Source organism: Myotis myotis, unplaced genomic scaffold, assembly GCF_014108235.1.
Source record: "Myotis myotis isolate mMyoMyo1 unplaced genomic scaffold, mMyoMyo1.p scaffold_m19_p_17, whole genome shotgun sequence".
NCBI classification, from domain to species: Eukaryota; Metazoa; Chordata; class Mammalia; order Chiroptera; family Vespertilionidae; genus Myotis; species Myotis myotis.
Window position 1 is genome coordinate 6,716,504 of NW_023416321.1, and position 26,104 is coordinate 6,742,607.

A 26,104-nucleotide genomic window follows, 5' to 3' on the forward strand; every position below is an offset into this window, starting at 1 on the left:
CAGTCAGAAGATCAGGAATAGAAGGACCTAGATTGTGTTCCATGACCCAGGCCTGGAAGTGGCCTGTATCACTGCTGCCCACATTCCATGGGCTGTAACTGACTCACTTGGTCCCACCTGATTTTGAGAGGCTAGAAATATAGTCTAGCATTGTGCCAAGCGGGAAGAGATTACTGATAATGTGAAACACTAGGCAGTCTCTACCACTCAGTTCCTTTTCATTTTCTTTGATTTCCTTGACAACTGACAAGGATATTGCTCTTTGCCACCATAAAACTTACCTGGGATAATCTGTGTCCCGTAGAGTTTAGAATCAGATGCCCACACATACAGAGATCATCATCCTTTTATCTTATGCTCCCCATTGGTTCATGATTTAGAGAAAAGGTGTAGTTGTATTCGTGGAGAATGATATCTGTGGCAACTTTCTCAGTATGTGTCTTTCTTTTTTTTTAATTGAATTTATTGGGGTGACATTGATTCACAACACCATACAGGTTTCAAGTGTACAACTCAACAAAACATCATCTGCACATTGATCAGTATGTCTTTCATTGGGTTCCTTTTGTTCTGACGGAGAGCAAAAGAAGCCAGTGCTGCGGCAACATTGGAATTTGTCTTTAGTTGTTTGGTGTCAATTGAGCTCTTTAAGGGCATATAACATAAATTTGTTTTTTTCCCCCTCTGTGTTACAGGAATGGGGATTTCCAGTACTTTTAGGACTATATATGGGCTTATTGTCGCTTACAAAAGAAAATATCCAGTTTCCTGGGAAGCCTTCTCAGAACCTGGGAAGGGTAGACAAATATAATAACTCTTTCATGTTTGCTGTGTATACACCGGTCTCCAGTATAACCAAGCAGATAATGAATAAAACAGTATCTGCTCCCTTTTTGAAAGGTAAGTATACTCAAGACAAAGGAATTACTGATATTGTTTTAAATTTTGGGAAAGATGTGTATATGTTAAATTTGAAGTTACAGTGACCCATTAAGCTAATTATTTAGGTATTAAAATAGTATATAAATTTGGTTAGTTTCTTCTTTAACAACAATTAGCCTATTAAACCCTTTTTCAGCTTGATGGGGGTCCAGTTTAGGGAGGCCTCATTTCTAATGAAATTTAACTAAAGCAATACATTTGTCATTCCAGATTTACAGAATAGTGTCTAGGAAGAGTATGTGGGTGTTAAGCAGGAATACAATGATTAAGATTTATGTAACTTAGGAAAAATAATCATCTAAAATAAGTTAGGCCATAGTTATTAAACAATAATTTTAAAACTATGATAAGTAAGGATGGATGGTCTAAAGATAATCTGTATCAGGTGTTTTTTTGGTAAGCATCTTTTAAGGCCTTCATTCTAAATGAGGTTGCTATATAACTGAGATAAGCACAATGTGTATTTCACTCATGGGTGAGCTGGATACCTGATTTTTAACCCTTAATTTTTAACAGGTAAAACTCCTAGCTGTTTGATATATAGTCGCTTTGTGCTCTTGGTTCCTAAGTAAAGCAAAGATCATAGGAGAGATGTATTTGCTTAAGTAACTCTGATTTCTTATGCATACCAATTATCCTTCCTTATGCATACTTATCCTGGTATAATCTTTTATGTACCTAAAACTTGCCCTAAGACTTACCATTATTTCTCATGCATGTCTCCTGATTCTAGAATCTAAAACAGTAAAATAAAAAAATCCCCTCTTGCCTCTTGGCATAAGTTTTATGTAAATGGAAAAAGATTTTATTTTAATTCTAATGGAAAATATAGGATGATACAATTGGATATCACAGTCTGTTTTAGTAAAATTCTAACAGTCTTACCTGCTTTTGCTTTGTAATTCACAGAAACAGCAGTCATTGGGGCACCAGATCAAAAATCTATGGACGAGCTACTTGAGCACCATTTCCCAAGTGCAGTGGGAATCATCTTTAGTGATACTTTCTCTTATAAGTTAAAATTTTTTCATAGGTATGGCATTCCATTTTTGAAGGAAGAACATATCTCAGGTGATTTTCCCTATAAAATATCATTATGATGTTTTTCATGTTTTTTTGCATAAGGAACAGGTTGGCATGGTCCACACAGATGCTTTCAATGGCGTATGAGAACATTCAAAAGCACACGTTATTGCTAACCTTCTCCCAAGGTCGATCATATTATCCCACTGTAGGATGATGCACGAAAGATTATAGAGTCACCCAACATCTGTATATAGTGAGCTCTCAGGTGGATACTGCAAGGATGCAGAGGGTGACCAAGAGTGATTGGTCCCAATCTAGCAGAACAGACATACTGAGATACATTAATAGTAAGTGCAAGGGAAAGTCCTTGAAGGGACTTGGACCAAGGGTTTCTAATATGCTTGCGATTAGAGAAGTCATACGTGGGGAAATGATCTTTTAACAAACATCAGAAGGAATAGCACATATACAGTGCTAGGGCATTGTTTTTTTTAGATAGAAAAAGGGCAAGTGTGAAGGCCCAGAGGTAAAGGACATCAGCTAATATATACAGAAGAAGAGCAGTATAACTGAATAGAGAAGACAAGAAGGAATGTGATGGGAGAATGAGGCTGAAATTACTCAAAGTCTAGATCCTGTAGGGTCCTTTAATCCCAGGGCAATGGAGAGCCATCCAGGTACAGTAATCGGGGCAGAAGCATGATTAGACTTCCGAGTCTAAGGTAACAGTGTGGATATAGCCTTGAGGATGATTGCAGAGGAGTCAGGGAGAATGCAATAAAACGTACCAGTGAGCTGATGGTGGCTTAGACAGAGTGGAGGCAGCTTAGAAAGAGGAAGATATTTGAGGACCCCTTAAGCAGAATTGGCCCTGACTGGTTTGGCTCCATGGATAGAGCGTCGGCCTGCGGACTGAAGGGTCCCAGGTTCGATTCCGGTCAAGAGCATGTACCTTGGTTGCGGGCACATCTCCAATAGGGGATGTGCAGGAGGCAGCTGATCGATGTTTCTTTCTCATCGATGTGTCTAACTCTCTATCGCTCTCCCTTCCTCTCTGTAAAAAAAATTAATAAAAATATTTTAAAATAAAATTTAAAAAAAGAAGCAGAATTGAAGTGACTAATAGAATTAGGTTTTTTCCAACCCTTCACTGATGGTCTACTGTGTGTTTCGCATTTTTCTTGGCCTTGAAGATTGAAGTGAAGAAAACATACTTAGATAAGTCTGCTAGCACGGATCATTACAGTCAGGCGGCGATAAAGCAATAGAGTAAGATAAAGCAGGCATAGAAGATAGAGCCTGAAAGAGCTATTTTAGATATTCTTATTTATGGTGGCCAGGAAAGATGTCTATAATGAGTTTACTTTTGAGAAGAGGGCAGGATGGAGGGAAGGAGTGCATCATGAATTTCTAGAGTGAGAGTGTTTGAGCACAAAAGAAGTTCTAGCCCTGGAGTGCATTCGGTGTTTCCAGGCACAGCAAGGGGTCCAGTATGGTTGAAGCTTTCATCTTTTTTTTCTCAGCTCCTTATGCAAGCTATGGTCTCCATGAATAAACTTGCCTCATTGAGAACTTTAATTTGCTTCTTTTATTTTTATTTTTCTATGTGATAGAAGGTTCTGACTGGTGGAGCCCCTTCTAGATTGTTTTCTCTTAGATTCTTGTTTCTTGTTCTCAAAGTGCCTTCATCCCGTAATAATGATTCTGCCCTTCTTTGTGCTTTACAGCTCATTGCTGGAATTCAGGAAATGAGCCATCATGTTTACTGACCAAATACTTGCATTCAGGATTTGTGACTTTACAAGCTGCGATTAATGCTGCTATTATAGAAGTAAGAAAAGTTCTAATAAATAATGCAAATTAATGCCAGAAGCATCAAAATGTTGATGAAAGGTGATATACACTCAGGTTTCCGCACGGTTGTATAAGGAAGCAGGGATATGTAGGGTGAAATGGGATTTAGGCCAAGAACCACATTGCTTTTGTTTTTTTACTTTAAAATCTCCAGTAGTTATGGAACGAGTGGACGTTGCAAAAACAGTGTCCAGGGAGGCCTGCGTGCCCTTTGCTCAGTTTCTCCAACTGGTAATGTCTTACGTTACCGTGGGACAGTATTAAAACCAGGAAATTGACATTGGTACAATCCCCATAGCTTATTGATTTCTCGATTCTTGACTTTAAAAAGTGATTTTGTTTCTTTAAACTGTTTTTTTTTTTTTAAGATCCTGACAGATCACTCTGTGATGGGAGAGCTGATGTCAGTCACTGCTATAAATATGAAGACATTACCTTTTATCGCTAAAGACCTCCTTCAGAATGAGATGTTTCTTTTCCAGTGCTTGCTTTACTTCTCCTCGTTTATATATTTTGCATCATTCGGTGTTACCAAAGAGAGAAAAAAGAGTAAGGATTTGATGAAAATGATGGGTCTACAAGATTCAGCATTCTGGTGAGTGACAGATTCAAACAGCACAGTTGATTAAGAGACATGAAGAAGCAGTGAGAAAGGGTTACTATTTCAAGACATCACGATCTAAACTGGATACTTTGGCCATTTTCCTTCTGTTCTGACTTTTTTATTTAGTCTTTGTTAAATTTTGCCATGCAAAACAGTTATTCTAATTGGCTGAGCACTTCTTCTGTGCCAGAGTATGTTAAGCTAACACTGTTATACTCATCAAAGAGAGTAAGAGTAGCCCAGTGCCCACTGGCCAATGATTGCCAGAGCTGGGACTACAACCCAGGTTCCCTTATTGCAACTCTCTGGCTAGGTCTGCCCACCATTGTCATTTGATTTCTTTACAGTTCCTTGTGTTGAAGAAAGTATGACCTAATAAAGGCTAGCTTGTGTTCAGAGGTTGGGCCATCAGGAATATTTTTTTGAGCAACTAAATATCATATGTTGGGATTAAAGGAGATAGCCTATAGAATGTTCCCAACACACACAGCCCATAGGCTGGCACATAGCAGGGCTTAATAAGAGCATTTTCTTCATATATTGATATATTTATATCTTGCCCTATGCCATGAATAGTTTAAAGTGATTATGAAATTTTGAAATACAAGTGTGTATGTATCTCTGTGTTCGTGTTTGTATTAAAATAAGAACAGCCCTGGCTGGGTGGCTTTGGTTGGTTGGAGCATTGTCCTGTACACCAAAAGGTAGGTGGCAGGTTCATTTCCTGGTCAGGACACACACCTGGGTTGCAGTTCGATACCCTGTCGGGGCGCATATGGGAGGCAACTGATTGATGTTTCTCCCTTTCTCTCCCCCTTCCTCTCTCTCTGAAATCAATAAACATTTCCTTGGGTAAGGATTAAAAATAATAATAATAATAATAAATAATAAAATAAAAACAAATAATTGAGGAATAGAAGCAAAGACCTATCAAAATAATAGGTAAGATTTGATAGATGAAAATTCAAATCATACAAGCTCTAACTGCTGAGAGTCCAAGCAGAGAATTCTGCAGTGCAATCAGTTATAAAGTCCATAGTCTCTAGGAAAAGAAAAAGGGTCAATTAATTTTACCCCCAAAGACCCCTGATGTTTTTCAGTATTGAAACCTGGGAGACATGTCTCTGTATAATCCTCGTGTCCAGAAGATACTGCTTAGGAATGTGAAACTATATGGGGTAGATAAGGAACTATTTATTGAACAATCTTTTGCAAGCCACATGTCCTCTGAAATAAAAGTATGGTCTAGGAAATTTTACATTTCCTATGCATTGTGTTTTATTAACAGAGTTTTGACTCTGATATGTAATATGACATGTGAAATAGAAAAAGAGAAAACTGGGTCTTTCAATAAAAAGGAAAGAGGAGAAGAATATTTTGTAGTGGAACTTTGGGAAATACAAAGGAATAGATGGAGTCTGTGAGGAGGGAAAAGACAGGAGCTCTGTATGAAAAGACACTCTTTCAGTCCAGGGCATGTCTTGTGGAACAGCACCTCTGCAGTCACCTGAAATAGGTAGGACCAAGTCAACTCTAGATGAGCATCAGAAAGGCATTGGATATTTAGATGTGGATTCATTCTCAGGATAAATGTTTCTTAAAAGGATTCCCAGTATGCATGTAACTTAAAACTAAGGAGGCAATAGATTCTGAAACTTTTCATTAAGTATAGGATGTCTGTTGCAAATAAATTTTATGACAGCTTTAAAAAACTTATGTAATGAATGTGAAATGCAATCAGTATTTATTCTTTTTTTTAAAAAATTATCTTTATTGTTGAAAGTATTACAGATGCTTCCTTATTCTCCTCATTGACCCCTTCTATCCCACACCTACCCCCCGCCCCAGGCCTTCACCATACTATTGTCTGTGTCCAGGGTTATGCATATATGTATACAAATTTTTTGGTTAATCTCTTTCCACTCACTCACCCACCCCTGCCTTTCCTCTGAGATGGGTAATCTGTTCCATGTTTCTATGTCTCTGGATCTATTTTGTCCATCAGTTTGTTTTGTTCTTTAGATTCCACATATGAGTTAAATGTGATGTCTGAGTTGTTTTGTTTTCATGGTGAAGTTTTTATTGACTTTAATAACATCTCTCTCACCCCCTACCCCCAACTCTGCAATGAGTTCCTTGTTCTAGATAATGTTTGAGTTTCCTGTACTTGTAATTCCCCTACCCTGTGGTTTTTCAATTCCTACCTATTGTAGTTCCTTATGTTCTCAGGAAGTGGATTCTGCAGAACATATTATGCTTTTTAAAAAATGCTGATGTTTCCAGTCGGGCTGAATCATTGTAAAGGCATGACATTTAAAAAGTCTCATAGCAACATTTTTTCTGACATACCTCATTGGCCAAGGGAAACAAAAGAAAAAATAAACAAATGCAACTACATGGAACTTAAAAGCTTTTTCACATCAAAAGAAACCAACAACTAAATGAAAGGACAGCCCACTGAATGGGAGAACATATTCACCAAAGATACATCTGGTAAAGGGTTAAAGTCCAAAATTTATAAAGAAATAAAGAACTTATACAACTCAACACCAAAAAACAAACAAAAAAAATAAGACAAACAGTCCAATTAATAAATGGGCAAAGGATCCAAATAGGATATACAGATGGCCAATAGACATATGAAAATATGCTCAACATCACTGATCATCAGAAAAATGCAGATTAAAACCACAATGAGATATCTTCTCATACCTGTCAGAATGGCTGTCATCAATAAATCAACAAACAACAAGTGTTGGTGAGGATGTAGAGAAATGGGAACCCTCATGCACTGTTGTCTCTTTTTTTTAGAGATTTTATTATTTTTTATTTTTATTTAATTTTATACAACATACAAATCTATTACCAGATTGTAGATACAAAATAATTAGCCATTCACATGCAATAAACATTAATATTTCAAGAAAAACTAAATATAATGTTACATCCAATTAACATTAATATTTCAAGAAAAAAAGATTTTAAATATTACAATATTACCAAAACTGTACTAAAATAGTATAATACCACAAAAGTTGTAGGAAATATTAAAAATCTGCAAATCATAGGATTACCTCTATTCTAGAATATATTTTTTTTTCTGGCTCTATTTTTGTTCATCAGTTTATGTTGTTCATTATATTCCACAAATAAGTGAGGTCATGTGATATTTATCTCTTTCTCCGACTGGCTTATTTCGCTTAGTATAATGCTCTCCAGGTCCATCCATGCTGTTGCAAATGGTAAGAGTGCCTTTTTTACAGCAGCGTAGTATTCCATGTGTAGATATACCACCGTTTTTAATTCACTCATCTGCTGATGGGCACTTAGGCTGTTTCCAAATCTTAAGCTATTGTAAATTGTGCTGCAATGAATATAGGGGTGCATATTTCTTTCTTATTGGTGTTTCTGATTTCTTGGGATACATTCCTAGAAGTGGGATTACTGGGTCAAATGGGACTTCCATTTTTAATTTTTCGAGGAAACTCCATTCTGTTTTCTGCAGTGGTTGCACCAGTCTGCATTCCCACCAGCAGTGCAAGAGGGTTCCTTTTTCTCCGCATCCTCACCAGCAGTTGTTGTTTGTTGATTTGTTGATGATAGCCATTCTGACAGGTGTGAGATGGTACCTCATTGTCGTTTTGATTTGCATCTCTTGGATGATTAGTGACTTTGAGAATGTTTTCATATGTCTCTTGGCCTTCTGTATGTCCTCTTTTGAAACGTGTCTATTTAGATCCTTTGCCCATTTTTTGATTGGATTATCTTCCTTTTGTTAAGTTGTATGAGTTCCCTGTAAATTTTGGAGATTAAACACTTATCAGAAATATCATTGGCAAATGTGTTCTCCCATGCAGTGGGCTTTCTTGTTATTTTGTTGGTGGTTTCTTTTGTTGTGCAGAAGCTTTTTATTTTGATAGTCCCATTTGTTTATTTTCTCGTTAGTTTTCTTCCCTCATGCACTGTTGATTAGAGTATAGATTGGTACAGCCACTGTGAAAAGCAGTATGGAGTTCCCTCAAAAATTAAAACTGGAACTGCCTTATCATCTAGCAGTTCTACATCTGGGAATATATCTGAAGAAACGCGAAACAAAGATTCAAAAGAATATATGTACCCCTCTGTTCACTATTTATAATAGCCAAGATTTGGAAGCAGCCCATGTTCCCATCAGTAGATGAGTGGATAAAAAGTTGTGGTACATCTACACAATGGAATACTACTCGACTGAAAAAGAAGGAACTCTTACCCTTTGTGCTAGCATGGATGGACCTGGAGAGTATTATGCTAAGTGAAATAAGCCAGTCAAAGAAAGACAAGTACCATATGATTGCTCTGCTATGTGGAATCTAATGAACCAAATAAACTAACAAACAAAATAGAAATAGACTCATAGAGGACAGACTGACAGCTGTCAGAAGGGAAGGTTGAGGGGGCTCGATGAAAAAGGTGAAGGGATAAAGATAAAAAAACAACAAGTAACTCAGACACAGATAACAGTATGGTTATTACCAGAGGGAGAGGGTGGGAGAGGTGAAAAAACACAGTACAATATACAGATGATGTGTTATAGAATTATATACCTTGAAACCTATATAATTTTATTAATCAACTAGAGGCGTGGTGCACGAAATTCATGCACTCGGCAGGGGAAAGGGGTCCCTCAGCCTGGCCTGTACCCTCTCACAGTCCTGGAGCCCCGCGATCTATCATTCAAAAGAGGTGGGCCCCAACCAGTTGGGGCTTTGGGATGGATTGCCCCCGCAGAGGGAGGCCCCACCCAGCCAGTTAGCCTGGGTCTCCCTCTTTGGGACAATCGATCGCGGGGCTCTGCCGTTGATTGCCCCAAAGAGGTAAGCCCTGCCCATCCAGTCAGGGCTCTGCAATGGATCGTCCCCACAGAGGGAGACCCCGCCCATCAGCCGCAGCACTGCCAGTCCGTGGCCTGGGCCTCCCTCTGTGGGGCGATCATGGAGCCCCCCAGATTGATCGATCACCCTAGTGGCCGGTGGCCTGGGCTGCCCTCTGCAGGGCGATCATGGGGCGATAGCCGGGCCCCCAACCAATGGCATTGCACCTGCCTTGGCTGGCCTGGCACCAATGGGTGCCATAGCGTGGTCATCTGGAAGGTCGTCTGGATGGTTGTTCTGCTGTTTAGTCATTTGGTCAATTTGCATATTATGCTTTTATTATTATAGATGTTACTCCAATAATTTCAATTAAAAAGTAAATAAATCTTGAACTTCTCAAAAAAAGTCAGAGAAGCAGTAAACATAGTCTACTGGAACATATTGATGCAAGTTTCCAATTTTAATATTTTTGCTGTTATTTGCAGCTCTTTGGATTCTTTCTTACTTAGGCAATTTTATGTAGAGGAAAGAGCTCTGGACTGAGCAAAGTCTCTTGGCTTCATCTTAGCTTTGTTAAACTGTTTTACTCTGTTGACCTTGAATAGGCCTATTAACTAATAATAGGGACTGTGTTTACTCAGCTGTAAAAAGAGAAGTTTGGACTAAAACACCCTATATGCTTGTTAGGTCAAAGGCTGAATACTATTTCTTAATAACCACCTCATAATAATGTGATCACTAGCATATCTAAAGCAAACAGTGTGAACTCTTAAGGCAGTGGTTCTCAACCTTCTGGCCCTTTAAATACAGTTCCTCATGTTGTGACCCAACCATAAAATTATTTTCGTTGCTACTTCATAACTGTAATGTTGCTACTGTTATGAATTGTAATGTAAATATCTGATATGCAGGATGGTCTTAGGCGACCCCTGTGAAAGGGTCGTTCAACTGCCAAAGGGGTCGTGATCCGCAGGTTGAGAACCGCTGTAGGCATACCGTAATTTATATTAGTTTATATAAATAAATTATGAATAGGCATGGCAAGAGTGGAATGGGCTTAGTGGGGTTATGGAATTTGCTACTGGCCAAGATCTCAAGAATGGTCAAATTATCATCTGCCCCCAGTGCTTCCTTCCATGGTTACTGAATTGATTGACAAATGTCAAGTTTCCTTCCAATTCTGCAGTTATAACATGTTGGTAATATATAATTAAGCTGAAGATACAAAATGCTTATCCCCTTTAATTCAGCAATTTTACCTAAGAGAAATGTTTTTGCATTTCCCCTCCAAAAAAATCAAGTAGAAGAATGCTCCCAGAAACATTGCATTAGAAAAAAAGAAAAGAAACACCCAAAATAATTATGGGCAGGAGAACTTTGGGATATAGTCATTAATGAAAGATTATACAGCAGTGTATACTATTGTATATGTTGATTGGTAAAGGCAAGTTGTGGAGGAATCCATACAAGATGATACTATTTATGCAATGTTCATACTATTTATACAGTACGTGAATATAGAGCTAACACCTACCCAGTAGATACAGCCATGCCAGTGTATTATTAGTGATATTTTAGTTAATAATCTAGGTGGCAGGCACAGGGGCAATCATGCCATTATTCTCTAGATACTTTATGTTTCCAGTATTTCATACTAAAATTAAAATAATTGCAATAACTTTTTGTCTTTAGGTTCTCCTGGGGTTTAATCTATGCTGGCTTCATCTTCATTATTTCCATATTCATTGCAATGATCATAACATCCAGGAAAATTATAGTCATGACGGGCTTCATGGTCATATTTATACTGTTTTTCTTATATGGCTTATCCTTGGTAAGTTCATGCCATGATGACCACTTTCTCTGCTTTAGGTCTTAGCTGTCTATATGTAGCAAGAATTGTCTCAGCAGTCATTTCTTTCATGTGCATTTTGTGTGTACATGTGTTTGAGAAAGTCCCTCTGACTGTGAGAAAATGATGTAACCTAAATAAAGTTGGACCTCACTTTTACATAAAGATCTGAATTAATGAAATGCATCAAAAAGAAAAAAATAGTCCTAGGTGGTTTGGTGCAGCGGTTAGAGCATAGGCCCACAGACTGAAGGGTCTCGATTGGATTCTGATCAAGGGCACATGCCTTGGTTGCAGGCTCAATCCCTGGCTCTGGTCAGGCTGCATGTGGGAGGCAACCAATCGATGTGTCTCCCTCACATTGATGTTTCTTTCTCTGTGTCATTCCCCCTCCCTCCACTCTCTCTAAAAATAGATCAACAGGAAAAAAATATCCACAGGTGAGGAATAACAAGAAAAGAAAAGAAAGAAAAAATTTTGACTAAATTATCTAAGATTTTTGTAGACGATTAACAAGGATGCACTTGAGGAGTGAACCCATCTTTTTTCTCCAAACTTCCTAATCACGTGGTAGCTTTATGCAACTCTTCTCCCTCTAATGCAGTGGTTCTGAACCTTCTGGCCCTTTAAATACAGTACCTCATGTTGTGACCCAACCATAAAATTATTTTCGTTGCTACTTCATAACTGTAATGTTGCTACTGTTATGAATCGTCATGTAAATATCTGATATGCAGAATGGTCTTAGGCGACCCCTGTGAAAGGGTCGTTCGACCGCCAAAGGGGTCGCAACCCACAGGTTGAGAACCGCTGCTCTAATACCCCACCTTGCCATGATATCTCATGTCAATCTCCTCTCCCTTCTTTGAACAACAGCCTCCATTTTCTCCCACCTTTCAGAGTGTTTCCTGCAGAAGGTATGTTGACACTCTGATACTTTTAGTTTCTTCCCACCTTTCCAAGTCTGCATTTCCACCCTTTCCCTAAGCAGTTCTTCCCAATTCTCCCCACCCTATCCTCAGCAACAAAAGCCCAACATTTGAATAGGACAAAAAGGGATCCTTTTTATAAAAGGATTAAGAAAGAAGGACTGAGCATAATTATACTTTAATATTTTCATCATTGACTCACTCATAAAGATGTTATGACCCTTAGTAAATTGTGCTATCAATGTTTCTCAATGAGCTGATTCTATATAATAGCTACCTGTCTTTTCTCTCTTTCAGATAGCTTTAACATTCCTGATGAGTGTGCTGCTCAAGAAAACTTCCCTCACCAATTTTGTTGTGCTTCTCCTCACTCTCTTCTGGGGCAGTGTGGGACTCTCTGCATTGCATAGACAACTTCCTTCATCTTTGGAGTGGATTTTGAGTATTTTTAGCCCTTTTGCCTTCACTGCTGGAATGGCCCAGGTGAGAGGATAGTTAATTGGTTTATTATTAAAGTTTCAGAAGAATTTGATACTTCATGACTCTTTATAGTCAACACTTTCAGATGAAGAGCTTTTGTTCTAAACAGTTCTCTCTAAAGCTAAATTTGAAAATGTTATTACATTGTAGGAAAAAATGGTCAGCTCACATCTCAGATGTATTTTCATTTTGAAGTCTTTTCTTGTCTTATTTCTACACTAGAGGCCCGATGCACAAAATTCGTGCAAGAATAGGCCTCCCTTTCCCCGGCTGCCAGCACGAGCTTCCCTCTGGCACCCTGGACCTGGGCTTTCCTCAATTTTTATAAATCGATGATTCAAACCTTTTCACCATTTTTCTGCTACATTTTCTATTCCTGATGTTCTGTAGGAATTCCTTAGATATGCTGAATATGTGAAATTTTGCAATTATTTGTTGCTGACATTTTTACTCTCATAGTGGTGCCTTTGTTTGATGAACAGCAGGTCTTAATTCTGATAAAATCAGTTTGTCAAGTTTTTCTTTTATATAGAGTATATACCTGTTTAAAAAAATCATTGCCTACCCCAAGATTATAAAGATATTCTTTTAACTTTTTATTCTGGAAGCTTGAATGATTCTGCTTTTATATTTAGATGTAAAATATTTTTCAAAATAACTTTTCTGTATCTCTAGGTAGAGGTAATATTAATGTTTCTGCATGAATATCCACTGTATTTTTTAAAATTAGTATTTTCTAATGTTCCTTTGCTATAAAATAGGAGTAGTTTCCTAATAACTTCATTAATGGGCTTCTTCAAAGAGCTACCCAATAAAGTGATAATTCTTGCTACTGCACTGCATTATTTTTATTTATTTAATTTAAGTATTTATTATTTTTGTTTGATTCTTAGATTATCCACATGGATTATAACATGAATGGTGTAACTTTTCCTGACCCATCGGGAGACTCATATATAATGATAGCAACTTTTTTCATGTTGGCTTTTGATGCTTTTTGGTACTTGGTATTGGCATTATACTTTGACAAAGTCTTACCCTGTAAGTAATAGTGGATTTTTCTCTTATCTCTACAAATGTTGATCACATTAAAGATTTTTTTGTTAAGGGCATATAAATATGTTTTAAGAAATGATGAATAACAATTATTTCCCATCACAGGCTGAATGAGTTCTTTATGTCTACTTTATGGTTTTAATGATCTGAAAAAATATTTATGTAAAAACAATCATTCTTCTGACTTTAATATAATCTATACTAATAAAAGGGTAATATGCTAATTAGACCGGGAGACCTTCCAGACATCTTTCCCGACAAAGCCATGGTGGTGGGGCTGAGGCAGAGGCGGTTAGGGGCGATCAGGCCAAGACGGGAGGGCAGTTAGGGGCAAATAGGCTGGCAGGAGGGGGCAGTTGGGGGCAAGCAGGCCGGCGGGGGGGGGGGGTCAGTTGAGGGGGTGATCTGGTGGCGGGGGGGAGTTGGGGGCAATCAGGCTATCAAGGGGGGGCAGTTGGGGGCGAGAAGGCCAGCATGCAGAGTGGTTAGGGGCAATCAGGCAGGCAGGCAGGTGAGTGGTTAGGAGCCAGCAGTTCCGGATTGCAAGGGATGTCCGACTACCGGTTTACTGGCAGTTGGACATCCCCCCAGGGGTCCCAGATTGGAGAGGGTGCAGGCCGGGCTGAGGGACAACACCCACCCCCCGTGCACAAATTTCATGCACCGGGCCACTAGTACACATTATTAATAGACAATGATGATCATTTTAATACATATTATAACTATATTGTATTAAATAATATTATTTTTTTCAAGGATCCCTGAAAGTGTTTTCAAATAATGATATTTAGGATCTGTTTAGAACTAGCTGAAATAACTTAGTTCTTCAGATGGTTTGGACTTACACAGTATAGGGCCATAATACAGTGGAAGTACTTTCTGATAAAAATTGTTTTTCTTACAAGAATGTGGGACAGATTGTAAACTCAATAAAACTAGACCTTGGTTGTGAACTAATCAGTGTCTTTCTCACTCACTCCACATGTGGGAGAGCATTTCAGAAGGGAGATATCTGCCCCTTAAGGAAATCACAAAATGAACATTAGGACATTTTCAGAGTCTTTCTGAAAAGTCTTCCTGTATTGTTCATGCTTACAGAAGCATATTGCCCAGTTAGGTTTTCTTTATCTTGCAACAACCAAAAGTTGTTCACATATGCCTAGAATTCCTTCACATACACTAGAATCAGAATGCTTTTCTCCTTGCATAGTCTTCTTATTTATTTATCTTCTTATTTTTTTTAAATATATTTTATTGATTTTTTACAGAGAAGAAGGGAGAGGGATAGAGAGTTAGAAACATCGATGAGAGAGAAACATCGATCAGCTGTCTCCTGCACACCCTCCATTGAGGATGTGCCCGCAACCAAGGTACATGCCCTTGACTGGAATCAAACCTGGGACCCTGGTACCCGCAGGCTGACACTCTATCCACTGAGCCAAACCGGTTAGGGCAATATCTTCTTATTTTTTATACTCCTTCCACTTTGTAGTTAAGGTTGTTTCAATGTATACCTATCTTTTTATCACTTCTGGTTTATATCTTGAAGGCCCTTAGTAACAAATACTACTTTGGGTTTTTTTCTTTTAATCTAGAAAATGACCATATATTCATCCCGAACAAATATAATTACTCTATGTACTTTAATTTATGTACCATGCAGATTTCAGTATTATGTTCAATCATATTGCTGTGATCAAATGCTTCATTAAGTTCACATATATGTTTGCAATTAATTTTATGCCATATTAAGGCTTTCCCTCCAAATATTTGGTTTTATTCATTGTTCTGAATACGTTTTAGACCATATTTTATTCAAATATGATTTATGCTTTGTTGAATGTTCTCTTTTAACTTTTGTGATAATGTTACTTCCTTTGAATTTTCATTTCTTAATTATCAAGTTTTCTTGATAATATGCTCAGTAACAGGAAGCTAGAACAGAATTTCTCTATGATGCTTAAAAGTCTAAGGTATTTTGCACTATTCTGAACAAGGATTCTTCTCTCAGTTTTAATGTTACTGATCCGATATTTTTATTGCTTCTTAATTAATTAGATGGAAATGAGCGCCGTTATTCTCCATTATTTTTCCTGAACTCGTCATCTTGTTTCCAACACCAAAGGACTGATAATATCATTGAGAAGGAAACAGATCTGGAGCATACCTCTGATGATGATTTTGAACCAATGGCTCCAGAATTTCAAGGAAAGGAGGCCATCAGGTAGTTAACTTACTAGTATACTAATGTATGGGTACAAGGCTGTTCCCTTTGGAATTCCATGGTGCAATTAAGTTTGACAACCACTGATTTAGAGGTGTGTGTGTGTGTGTGTGTGTGTGATATCTGCATGAAGAAACCCAGCAAACCTTGACTATGTGAGCCTAAATCTCAGGGCCAAGGACTGAGTCAACATAAGGTTGGTGTTCAAACCATGAAAACCAATGAGATAACACATCAACAGAGTCTAGAGTGAGATGAACAATAATATACATAGAGAAAACCAATAAAATGGAATGTGACCTTGAAAGTAGGCACTTTTAACAAAGAGGAAGTCATGAATGGTGACCCATACCCAGCAAGTAAGAATGGAAAAGTACTTGTTGCATTTGGTGATTAGGAGGCCACTGATAATTTCCATGTGAAGTGGTTCACTAGAGTAGTGGGTTCAGAATCCAGAGTACAATTGATTGAGGAGGAAGTGAAAAGTGAGGAAGTGGACATGTCAAGTTACACTTTTATTTTGAGAATTGTTTTATGATTAGGGGAGAGAGAAATTCAATCATATCTAAAGCAGATTTCATGGCCAAATAGGAGCTCTCAGGAAAATTCAGGTGACAGGGTTTGGGAAAGGATGGTTACAGAATGCAGATACATGCACTAATCTAAACGAGGAGGGGTGGAGGGGGGAGGAAACACCCAATGTTCTAAGACTAAAGGAAGAAAGTGAGGATGATTACAGAGTGTTCTACTTTTCTAAGCATAACACTAATAATTTAATCACAGCTTTCTAAAGAAACTTGTTCTATTTCATGGGGAAATGATCAAAAACAAGTCTTTGTCTTCCCAAGTAGACTGGGAATACCATCCTTTTTTTCATACCTAGATGGTTGACTGCATCCATCTAGGGTTGCTCATGGTATGTATCATTTTTATTTTTGTGTTATCTAAATAAGCACCTCTTTTGTCATTTCAGAATCAGAAATATTAAGAAAGAATATAAAGAAAAGTCTGGAAAAGTAGAAGCATTGAAAGGTAAAGAAAAGCACTTAATTGGGTAAAGTCAATGTGAAAAATTAGAAAAGATTGATAAAACAGAAAGAGAAAGAAAAAAAAGTGTACAGTGTAACTCCACCATGTGGAAATTAGCTATAATTAAGAACTGGATGTAAAATCCTTCTGGATGGTTCATGGATCTGTTGATCTACAAAAATGGGATCATATAATGAAAAATACAAGTTCACTTTTTTTTTTAAGATGAATTTGCAATAGGAATATTTTCTTTTATTTGCACTATGAGGAAGGAATATTTAGACTTAAAATTGATCAATTTTTTATACTAGCAGAAAATCACACAGTTTGCATGTGCTAGTGAGATTAAATCAAGATGAGTAAAACCATTGACCATGAATGAAATTTCAAAAGCCAATATCCTATGACATAGTTTATAGTTTTGAATGAGCCAACGTATCTTATACTAAATATCCTAACAAATATAGTTTTCTGTAACAAATATTTAAGTAAACCATAGATCTTACCGAAAATGGAGAGTTCTCTGTCCTTTGTGTTTATTTTCTAGCAAATGCAGCACCCCTTAACTCAGTCTTACTTATTTCTTTGAGATTAGAGCTTTATTTGAGAATTTAATGTACTTGTATCAGCAAGTGTATTCTTACTCCAGGTTTTTCTCATCAAACACCATAGATTTGTGATTTCTCTTAATTTTGGCCAAGGATATACTGAGGTATTTTTAAATTTATTATTTCAGTTCCCAGAGCACATTATGTAATACTTTTGCACTCATCAACAACTGTGAGCTTTTTAAGTCTAAACATCTTCAACTTCTGCAAGGATTTCCTCTTGTTTGAAGAGAAAATTAACTCTAATTCCAACTATTAACACTATACTTACTTCCACTGTACATGCATGTGTATATATGAATATGTAAATGCATATGTCTCTTATTCTGTCTTTAGAACCAGGCTTGTCTAATGCTCTCTTAGCTGTTAATATTTTATTTCAAAAACAGGTTTGCTCTTTGACATATATGAAGGTCAAATCACAGCAATTCTGGGTAACAGTGGAGCTGGCAAATCTTCATTGCTAAACATCCTTAATGGGCTTTCTGTTCCAACAGAAGGTGAGCACAAAGAAGTTCCTCAAAGGCAAGATGTCTGATAATAGAGTGGGGTCATAGGTAGCCTTTCTCATTTCAGGGTTTATGTTTGACTCCTTAAGAGAAAATAATGTTTGTTTATCTAAAGTTATTAACCAGAAATTCATGATTTTAAATATATTTCCCCAATTTTTATAAAAATTATTATCTTTATTCCATTGATACATTATATCCCAGGGGAAATAGACACTACTCTGAGCACACATTTAGGTTAAGAATAATTAGTAGTTGTTAATAAATTTTGAAGTCGTTGTTTTACATGTTTGTGTATATATGCAAAGATTTTCATGAATAAGATCCCCAAAGCAGCAATAAAATGTATTATCTTGCCAATGTTAAATTATTTCTCACTTCTATTTTTAGGATCAGTTACCATCTACAATAAAAATCTTTCTGAAATGCAAGACTTGGAGGAAATCAGAAAGATAACTGGTGTTTGTCCTCAATTCAATGTTCACTTTGACATACTTACTGTGAAGGAAAACCTCAGGCTGTTTGCTAAAATTAAAGGGATTCAGCCACAGGCAGTGGATCAAGAGGTAGATGGGCATGCTTGGACTAATTAAACTGCGTACCATTTATAAAGTTAAATCATGACCACAGAATTCCCCTCAGTGATTTACCTGTCCTGTTGGGAATAGCATTTAGGCATTGAGGTTCTATTTTTAAAAAATCTGCTATAGTGAACAGTTAAAATGCACAATATGAGTCATCTTGCCTTTTAAGCTTCGTATATTTTTTTCTATAGGTACAAAGAATTCTATTGGAGTTGGACATACAAAACATTCAGGATAACCCTGCTCAACATTTAAGTGAAGCACAGAAAAGAAAGCTGACCTTTGGAATTGCCATTTTAGGAGATCCAAAAGTAAGAGCCACTATGCATGGGGAGGAATGCAGATGGAATATCAATGAAAAGCCAAGCTCTTCTTTTACCTCTGAAAGTAGCAGTGCTTTCATTGTAATGTACCAGGAGAGAATGTGCTGTGTTTAACTGTGAATATGAGTCTATTGGACATAAACGGCTGGATAGGTTTTTGTTTGTCTGTTTGTTTTGGTTACTCATGCTATCATCAGGAAATCGGTAACATGAGAGAGAGACATATTTTATATGTCATCTTCTTCGGTAGGTTTTGCTGTTGGATGAACCAACTGCTGGATTGGATCCCTTTTCAAGGCAGCAAGTGTGGAGCTTCCTCAAGGAGCGCAAAGCAGACCACGTGATCCTCTTGAGCACCAGTTTCATGGATGAGGCTGACATCCTGGCTGGTGAGTGTCGATTTGATCTCAGTATCACAATAAACAATTTGGGCAATACTTATTCCCAGAGCCCTGCTCTCATTGCCTTGGTATGCCTATGTTACTTACCAATCTGGGGGATGATAGGAGCCTACTCCCACTGTAGAATTCCTCGCTGACTATATGATTGCTAGATTTTGACCTCTAATAAAAAATTGTGATTTTTTTCCCAGATCAGCTTTCAATTAATTTGAAAATCTAAATATTCTGTAATATATATATTTGGCTGAAAATATCCACTGATTTCTTTAGCATCCCATAGAAAATTACCCATGTAGCCCTAGCCTGTTTGGCTCAGTGGATAGAGTGTCGGCCTGCAGACCAAACGGTCCCAGTTCGATTCTGGTCAAGGGCATGTACCTTAGTTGCAGACTCCTCCCCAGTCCGGGCCCTGATTGGGGCTCCTGCAGGAGGCATCCAATCAATGTGTTTCTCTCACATCGATATTTCTCTCTGACTTTCCCTCTCTCTTCCACTCTCTCTAAAAATCAGGGGAAAAATATCCTCCAGGGAGGATTAAAAAGAAAAGAAAACGCACGCATGTAATTTCCGTTTTTTCTTTTTTACATTTTGGAGAATACTAAAATGAACTGGAACTCATAAGCTCATTTAAAATGCATCCATTTTAAGGGGTATTTCAACATTTTAAATGGATAGTTGATATAGCAATGCCCCATAGGACACTTCTCTTTTGGAAATCTGGGCATTGGCTCCTCATCTGTGTTTTCTGGGGAGAGAAGAAATGACTCCTATCATCCTTTTTCTCTTGCTTCTTTTTACTCAGATAGAAAAGTGATCATGTCCAATGGGAGATTGAAGTGTGCAGGCTCTTCTGGCTTTCTGAAGAGAAAATGGGGTCTTGGATATCACTTAAGGTAAAGAATTTGCAGATAAATTACGTGTACACACACACACACACACACACACACAGATATTTTAATATTGGTATATCAGAAAGGTAGACAATTATGAGAGAGATTTGGCCTTGTGCTTAGTTTAGCTCTGCCAACCTGTATTGATCATTGTTTCCCAAATATTTCCCCTGCATCCATTATGATAATCAAAATTGCAAAATTATCTGCCCAGGCTGATAGATCATAGCAGGGCTGCTTCATGGACCACTTTCCACCTTCCAGTTTCCCCAGCTGATCCATACAATCCTGTGACATCGTTTCCTTCTTTCATAGGACACAAAATCAAATAATATCAGAAGCTGGTATCAAAAATGAGAGTCAGTCTGGTGGCAGTGAGTAAAGAGGACTATGTCTACCGAGAAAGTGTTTCCAGGCAGAAAGCATTGAAAACACAAACTGTGGCTTGTTGGCCAGGTTTTTCTGTTAGGCACTAATTTCTGGTAGCTACACGGTTTGGTCTAATAATGATTTTTCCTAAGAAGTCTCTTCTGTCTAATGCCCTCACCTCCCTCTGTTTGTCTTCCTACTTGATATACATCAGCTTTCAAATCCATCATGCATTTGTTTGTAAAATTTAGCTCTGAGATTAGACACCTCTGTACAGATCAGAAGATTTTTCTAATCAATGGCATTATTATTATTATTATTATTATTATTATTATTATTTACTCATTTTGTTTGTTCCCTAAAAGCCAAGTAAAGTACTCAAAGGTTAGCTATTCAGTAGGAAGCTCTTGTTTTGTGATAGCACTGGAGGAAACACAAATGAATTGTCTTTTCTTTCAAACACTAGTTTGTACAGAAATGAAATATGTGACCCAGAAAGAATAACAACTTTCATTAATCATCATGTCCCGGATGCTAAATTAAAGACAGAAAGCAAAGACAAGCTTGTGTATACTTTGCCTGTGGAAAGGACAGATAAATTTCCAGGTAACTTAAATATGATTTCAATAGAATGAAATTTGGGAATAAGGACTTACATTATTATTACAACTTTATTGTTTAATGGACTTGGATTTCATTTTAGGTTGGGTTTCCTAAGAGGCATCATTTGAGATGAGGATTTTAGTGCAATTTATTTGGTAACGGATGCTTAGAAGAACCAGTAGGGAAGAGAGGAGAAAGAAAGGAGGAGGGAGGAAGGGAAGGAGAGAAGGAGGGAGAGAAAGAGAGAGAGAGAAAGCAGATTTATTTTGAGAAGTCCTTGAGATGTCCAAAGAGCACAAGTCGAAAGGTAGCATTTGGTGGGAGCAGCTACAAGTCTTCTACCTGTACAGAAGAAAGACCCAGAATATGGGTAGAATTACACGTTGATTTGTGGTGTAGAGGAGATATTTCCTAAAAAATATCTGCAGGAAGTTCATGGGCTGAGAACAGAAGATAGAGTGCAGACAGTGTGAGGATAAAAGGAGAAGTCTGACATATTCATTTCAGACGGGAAGAGCATTCCAGTGAAATTTTGGTTTTCCTTATTGGGATATTGCAAAGATGTAAACTTTATGAGCAGTATTCTGCATCATCTTTTAAATATGTTAATTCACTAGATTTAGTTATCCACATGCTATTTCAAATGTATCTACTCCTATCTGTTGCCTTAGACCTTTTCAGTGATCTTGATAAGGGTTCTGTCCAGGGTGTGATGAGTTATGACATTGCTGTGTCAACCCTGAATGAAGTCTTCAAGAAAGTGGAAGAAATATCAACTGTCGATCAAGGTACATTCATTTGTATAATTCATATAAAATCAATTTCCTAATGATTATATAGCAATTTAGTATTTATAATGCTTATACCTGATTAACGCTAAAGAAAGGGACTAGTTCCAAATCTGACTCTGCTGCTTGGGAAGAGCAGGCCTTGTTTCCTAACATCTTACTAGGACTGAACACAGACTCCTCTTGGAATACACCAAATTTTTCTTTAGAAACTACTAGTATTTGTCTCTTTTTGGGGCAGTTTTCTTTATCCTCTGTTACTCACTTCTTGGATAGTTTGAGGATGTGAAAGGCCCTCAGTCGAGGTCATGAACTCTAAGCAGATATATCCTATAAAAATTGCTCTTAGTTGTTCATAGACAAAATTCCACTAAGGTCTCAATGGAAGAAAGGCCTAGGATCAGCTCTTGTGTCCTTTAATGGGTGATCATAGTAAGGGCTGTCATTTATGGAGGGTTTATGCCAGACACTTTGATCAATGTGTGGCTGAATGGCATTGCTTTCCTTACAAGAACCATTCAAACAAGTGGCGTTGGCACCATTTTACACCTGAGAAAATCAGACCTAAGAGCAGGTCAGTGATTTGCCCCAAATTATACCACTTGAAATTAATATATTTGGAAATCAGGTGCCAGTCTTGTGGTTTCAGGGTTAGTGGTTTTTCACTTGGACTTCTAAATGATTGATAGCATAATAGTAGACATTTAGGCATCAATGTACCTTGGCTACTTCTCTGGAGAAGATTTCTTGAAATGTCTTACAATAGTGTTACATATAGGATTTTCTGTGCCTTTTTAAAGACTGTATGATGAGATCACCCCTGACTGAAGTCTTCTTTTGATATGCATTCAGAGTATTTTATCAGTGGGTTTATTAAATGTCGCCAGGATAAACATAACCTGGTGCTTATATTGTTTGTTTTATAACCACAAATATCCTAGAAAATTTTCTCTCTAAAAAGAGAAAACTTGTCGAAACCGGTTTGGCTCAGTGGATGGAGCATCGGCCTGCGGTCTGAGGGGTCCCAGGTTCGATTCCGGTCAAGGGCATGTACCTGGGTTGCGGGCACATCCCCAGTGGGAGATGTGCAGGAGGCAGCTGATCGATGTTTCTCTCTCATCGATGTTTCTAGCTCTCTATCTCTCTCCCTTCCTCTCTGTAAAAAATCAATAAAATATATATTAAAAAAAAAAGAGAGAGAAAACTGTGATGACCCAAGCATGTCATTAATAATTAGTACGTGTGTGTGCATGTGTGTGTGTGTGTGTGTGTGCGTGTGTGTGTGTACGAGCATGCATGCCTGTGTGTTTGTTTTGAACAAGCAGAGATGAGAGACACAGAAAGCCTGCCTCAGATGCAGCCGGCTCGCCCTCCTTTCCCTGTGAGTGACTTGGAACTCTGGAGAATGCAGATCTGTGCAGTGGCACGGCTCCGTTTCTTAAAGTTAAAATGTGGAAAGAGAACGCTTTGGACCCTGTGAGTATCAGCGTGTTGTGGTTTTCTTGGATAGTGAGTTTCAAGAAAGGGTTAAATCAGAATAAAATTTAAAGCTAGAATGAAATGCCCACCAGTCCTGCCAGAGGATAGATAAATGCAGCCTTTGAGTTTACTGCCGGTGGGAATAGCCGTATGTGAGCATTTGATTAGCCTTATACACAGATCTGTTTAGTCTTCATAGTTTGAACACCCGGTGTTTATATAGAAACGCCTTTTGTACTGGGGGGCAATGTAAGGTATGACTTACAGAATTTTAGCACTCATCCTTATGGCTAGCATAAAAGTTGATATTCTACAAATATTTGTGAAATGTCTGATGGAATAAATGAAATTGCTACAGATTTATATGGTGACTTTTCTTTATTGGTAGGCTGTTGGTATTTGGAATTGCACTGATCCCATTGGTTGTGGAACTGATATTTCATGCTGTATTAAGTCAAAAGAGTGATTGGGAATTTAAACCTGGATTGTATTTCCTCTCTCCTGGGCAACTTCCTCAAGACCCTCTGACCAGCTTATTGATCATCAATAACACAGGTGAACAGAAAAACACAATTTAAATCTAGAAATAATTTATTTTTATGTAGAGGGAGGAAAAGCAAATCGTAAGAGAAGAATTTGTGTATATAGACTTTATGAATAGAAAACAATTTCTAGCCCAGCTGAGTGCCTCAGTGGTTGAGTGTCAGCCAATGAACCAGGAAGTAGCTGATTCGATTCCCAATCAGGGTACATGCCTCAGTTTCGGGCTCAATCCCCAGTAGGGGGTGTGCAGGAGGCAGCCGATCAATGATTCTCTCTCATCATTGATGTTTCTCTCTCTCTCTCTCTCTCTCTTTCCCTCTCCCATCCTCTCTGAAATCAATAAAAACATATTAAAATAAAGAAAGAAAATTTGAGGAACTGTGTACATTTGTTCTGAGTTTCGAGGTGCTGCGGAAAGGGGGGACAAGGAAGAAGCATCCTGGGTCACTACATAACCTGGTAGAGAAGACCGGCGTATCTGTCTGATGACCCTGAGCTATTATGTGAAGGAGAAACTTCTGTATTGATTGAGCCACTCATTTTTGAGACCTCTTTGTTACAGCAGCCTTTACAGTTGTTGGCTCCTGTGTGCGCTAGGCTGTGGGTTTTTCTCAGCTCTTATCTGTTTTCTTCGTTAGTAGCCTATTGACAACTGTATCCTGATAGTGGCACTCTTTTCATTTCCCACTTCCTAACAAAAAATATATCTATGTAATATATATGCATGTAATACATATGTAAATACGCAAAATACATTTATGTTTTAAAATACATTCATACATTCAGCTAAATGCATTTACTTTTCTGTTATTTGGAGAATAAGGGAGCAAGGGGAGTGCTATTGTTAGGAATTTTAGGCTAGCCAATTTGAAGTACTCCTCATACAATTATTGCAGTTCCACAGATTGTTGAGTTAAATTGTATTTTTTTAACCAAGAGTCATAAAATAGAATTACATTGTCTTAATGGTCACACGTTAACTTGCATGAAATAAGATCATAAAGCTAACTCATCACAAAGTAAGATTTGATGAATATAAGATGGTAGAATGGGCCCTCTTTTATAGGCCAGTATTATTATTGTGATGCCCAAAGAGACATGCCTTTATGCATAATATAAATTGTGTATGTGGCTTATTTTTTTAAATTGACATATATGTTCTTGCTTTATATGGCCTTCTGTTGTTGATGTAATACTAGAATCCAACATTGAAGATTTTATACAGTCACTGAAGCATCAAAATATACTGTTGGAAATCGATGACTTTGTAAATAGAAATAGCCCTGATGATCTGTCCTACAACGGAGCTATCATAGTTGCTGGGAAACAAAAGGTGTGTTTGCCTCTTGCTTCTTGGTTATGCTTTCATGAAAAACAATAAAGTGCTACATTTTTAACTGTCTTAACACTGTGGGACGTCAACCCAGCAACTGGACTCAAAAACGTTTGGGTCATTATTAAATAATCTGTGAAGTTTAAAGGAGTGTTCATAAAACATTTTCTATCTTAACTTTTGCATTAGATGATTTTTTTAACACTTCAAAGTAGCTGAATATAATTGCACTATTCAAACTTAAAAGTTCTGGCTAGAAAATACATTAAATTCTACCATAGAGATCCTTCCATGATCCTACTGAACATGCATTCTAATCATAAGGAAACTCAGTCTTCCTTGCATTCCAATGAAAAACGGAGCCAAATTATGTGAAGCTCCCTCTTTATTTCTTGCCACAAGGAGAGAAAACAAAGACCTTTGAAGAGATAGCATTGAATTCAGTTCTACCTAAGTCCACCATGCAAAATGTCGTCTCAGTGTGGGACGCTGCATTGCCTGGTAGTTGCTTTATTTGTTACTCATCCAACATATTTATTACATGAATCCTTGGTAATATTTAAAGAACATTGATGAATGTGCGAACATTTTCATCAACCTGGAGAACATAAACATTGTCCTAGGAAGTGTGAAAATGCTCCACTGGCTGTGTAGCCATGAGTACTTGAACTTCATGCTTATTTCCTGTCCACAAAAATAGAGTTCCTTCGTTTGCTCACTGCCAACGGGCTGTGTTTCCTCATCGGGGCCACATTTAAATCCCATCAGCTGAAATGTCCTTATCCACAAAATGAGGACAAAATGTTCTAAAATTAGTAACACTGCTAC

The 26,104-nt window shown here is 37.6% G+C and overlaps 1 protein-coding gene across 3 annotated transcripts in view; it reads left to right on the forward strand.

The window, feature by feature from the left end:
* LOC118671252 (ATP-binding cassette sub-family A member 6-like) overlaps nucleotides 1–26,104 on the forward strand; it is a 59,990-nt gene that overhangs the window by 12,560 nt on the left and 21,326 nt on the right. For 2 of the 3 annotated variants that reach the window (XM_036339214.1, XM_036339215.1), the window contains 19 exons: nucleotides 696–900; nucleotides 1,852–2,013; nucleotides 3,696–3,799; nucleotides 4,191–4,417; nucleotides 10,969–11,110; nucleotides 12,355–12,540; nucleotides 13,431–13,578; nucleotides 15,652–15,817; nucleotides 16,791–16,849; nucleotides 17,844–17,954; nucleotides 18,354–18,529; nucleotides 18,739–18,858; nucleotides 19,121–19,259; nucleotides 20,074–20,164; nucleotides 20,997–21,136; nucleotides 21,805–21,921; nucleotides 23,247–23,397; nucleotides 23,789–23,955; nucleotides 25,143–25,276. In XM_036339214.1, the coding sequence (XP_036195107.1) occupies nucleotides 696–900; nucleotides 1,852–2,013; nucleotides 3,696–3,799; nucleotides 4,191–4,417; nucleotides 10,969–11,110; nucleotides 12,355–12,540; nucleotides 13,431–13,578; nucleotides 15,652–15,817; nucleotides 16,791–16,849; nucleotides 17,844–17,954; nucleotides 18,354–18,529; nucleotides 18,739–18,858; nucleotides 19,121–19,259; nucleotides 20,074–20,164; nucleotides 20,997–21,136; nucleotides 21,805–21,921; nucleotides 23,247–23,397; nucleotides 23,789–23,955; nucleotides 25,143–25,276 (2,745 nt within the window). Of the gene's footprint in view, nucleotides 1–695; nucleotides 901–1,851; nucleotides 2,014–3,695; nucleotides 3,800–4,190; nucleotides 4,418–10,968; nucleotides 11,111–12,354; nucleotides 12,541–13,430; nucleotides 13,579–15,651; nucleotides 15,818–16,790; nucleotides 16,850–17,843; nucleotides 17,955–18,353; nucleotides 18,530–18,738; nucleotides 18,859–19,120; nucleotides 19,260–20,073; nucleotides 20,165–20,996; nucleotides 21,137–21,804; nucleotides 21,922–23,246; nucleotides 23,398–23,788; nucleotides 23,956–25,142; nucleotides 25,277–26,104 lie in introns of those variants that run through there. The other variant, XM_036339216.1, reaches the window with a different exon arrangement.